General features: G+C 41.2%; 1 protein-coding gene across 1 annotated transcript in view; it reads right to left on the reverse strand.

Moving 5' to 3' along the window:
* LOC107695111 (histone acetyltransferase p300-like) overlaps positions 1 to 2,551 on the reverse strand; it is a 39,094-nt gene that overhangs the window by 24,986 nt on the left and 11,557 nt on the right. Inside the window, exons 11-13 of the mRNA XM_016494918.1 lie at positions 1,874 to 1,972; positions 1,706 to 1,794; positions 1,471 to 1,623 (exon numbers count right to left, since the gene is read on the reverse strand). Coding sequence (XP_016350404.1) covers positions 1,471 to 1,623; positions 1,706 to 1,794; positions 1,874 to 1,972 — 341 coding nt within the window. The remainder of the gene's footprint in view (positions 1 to 1,470; positions 1,624 to 1,705; positions 1,795 to 1,873; positions 1,973 to 2,551) is intronic.

The raw sequence follows: 2,551 nt of genomic DNA on the forward strand, positions 1-2,551 counted from the left end.
GTTCACTTTTGGGGGGGTTTCCACTGGGTACAGTACCTGGTACCTGGTACTTTTTTTAGTACCACTTCGGTTGGGGTTCCAAGGAACCGTACCGTTACCAAAACGTGACGTGTAAACTCTGCTGATCACGGATTGGCCGGAGAGAATCGTCACTACCTGCGTCACTGAACTTGCGACACAAACACAAAAGAACCGCTAGATTTAAATCAGCACAGCCAGCGAAGGATCGAACGCAACTGTTTTGAACGAGCGCACCTTTTTTTAACAACCAAAAAGTGGCTGTTCCCCCTGTTGAGGAAGTACAGACGTTCCTCTCGTTGATAGCAGAGGAGCGGATCCAGCAAGAGCTTGATGGGGCGACGCGGAATGAAAAAGTTTTTTAGGAGTCGCAGCAATAGAGGCGGCGCAACTATAATGACATGTGAATAATCCCGCCCACTCTAAAGCGGTACTGAACTGCAGTGGAAACGCAAACCGAGCCGAACCAAGCCGTGCCATGCCGAGCCGTACCACGCAGTGGAAAAGCGCCAGAAGTGAACCGTACCGAGCCGTACCGAGCCGTATCGTGCCGCACCATGCAGTGGAAAAGCGCCATAACAGTCCGAGTGCAGGCTGTACCTGTTCTGAATGGACGTCGGGAACGGGATATTGTTAGACCGCCCGCTCCCAGTCAAATTACACTAGTTACCGACCACTACCGCGTTTTATTCGGGAATTTAATCCCGTGGCGCAAAAAATCTGGTCAAGTCCCGTGGTTCCCGCAGGAGAGCCGTGGGAATGCAGACCTCTAGTTACTAATTTTTTTATATTTCTTTTAATATAATGTTTATATTTAAAGTTTTTTTTTTAAGTTTTTAACTTTAATAGCTGATTAATATTTTTGTGCACACCATGATACATTTTTTTAAAGATTTTTTTTAATGAAAAGAAAGTTTAAAAGAACAATGTTTTAAATGGAAATCTTTTGTAACCCTATAAATGTCTACTGTCACTTGTGGTCAATTTAACATGTTCTTGTTAAATAAAAGTATAAATATGTTTGTTTTTTTAAACTGTCACTCATCCCAAACATTTGAAAGGTAGTGTATACAAATTTCTTCCAATATAAATGATGGGCTAAATCACCCATTCTCATTTACATCAAGTATTACTTAACATACATTTTTATTAACGTTTATGAGCACAATCAAGTAACACTAACAAATCACTCAGCTGCTAAAACACATACACAAACAGACCAAGATACATATCTAACAATGAACTAAATTATGCTAAATGTTATGCTTGAATCTCTCTAAACAGTACTTTTTCCTAAAATTGTGCATTAGTCATTCATATTGTCTTTCACAATAGAACACGATAGAAAATCTCTTTCACTCTTTTAGCCACCAAAAGACAAATCATATTAGATGCATTAGAGACAACAAGCTGTGCTGTGTAATGTGGTATGAATGTGGTTTAATAGCTGACCTGTGACATGGCTCCCTGCCCTGCAGGTTGGTTCAGGCCAACTGCACCCTGGCCCAGTCCGGCACCCGTGCCTGGAAACTGGTTCTGCATGTACTGGTTTTGTAGCTGGGGTACGTTGGGTTGAGTCATTCGAGGTGTACCCTGCATACCCATCTAAAAATACACAATAAAGGCTTAAATAAACACTTAAATCAGTTAAATTAGTTGTCCCTCTTCAGGTCACAAGTGATGTTACCTGATTGAGGTTTGCTCCCATTGGCAGGGGCAGCGTTGCCCTTTGTCCCATTGGCTGTTGCATCCCCACCTGGGCAAACTGATTCATGCCTGCACAAGAGTTGCAAAAATGTTACAAAAAAGGCAAACGACAAAAATAGACATTTAAAAAAAAAATTCAACTACAGACCATTTAGGGAGTGTGCCATACCAGCAGGATTCTGTATACGGTTGACCATCTGATTGGGTCCAGTGGCTTGAACTAGGGACGGATCTGAATGGGGACCATCTAGGAAAGACCAGAACAAGCATCACAAACAGCATAATTTGATTTAACTGTGTGTGTTTGTACTTGAAGACGTTTGGTTTAAATTTTAGGGTATAGTTCGTCCAAAAATGAAAATGTGCTGAAAATGTACAAATCCTCAGGCCATTCAAGATGTAGACAAAAATGTGAACAGATTTTGAGAAATATATCATTACATCACTTGCTCACCAATGGATCCTCTGCAGTAAATGGGTGCCGTCAGAATGAGAGTCCAAACAGCAGATAAATGCAACACAATAATCCACAAGTAACCCACATGACTGAAAAGCTGTGTGTTTATGATAAACAAATCGATCAAGACGTTTCTAACTAAAGGGGTGGTTGACTGTTTTTTTTATAGGCTTGATTGTGTTTATAGGGTGCAGTCTATAATATACGGTTTTATTCTGATTAAAGCTTTAATATATTTCGGCAACCACACGCGTGTCCATGTATAACGCTTCTCATAACTATAGTATGTGAAAATACGTATTCACTGAGCTGATGATCTGAATGAGAGAGAGAGAGAGATGCAGAGCGTGTGCAGAGCAGGGCGAGGCC

This window comes from Sinocyclocheilus anshuiensis, unplaced genomic scaffold, assembly GCF_001515605.1.
Source record: "Sinocyclocheilus anshuiensis isolate Anshui unplaced genomic scaffold, SAMN03320099.WGS_v1.1 scaffold434, whole genome shotgun sequence".
In the NCBI taxonomy this organism is placed as follows: Eukaryota; Metazoa; Chordata; class Actinopteri; order Cypriniformes; family Cyprinidae; genus Sinocyclocheilus; species Sinocyclocheilus anshuiensis.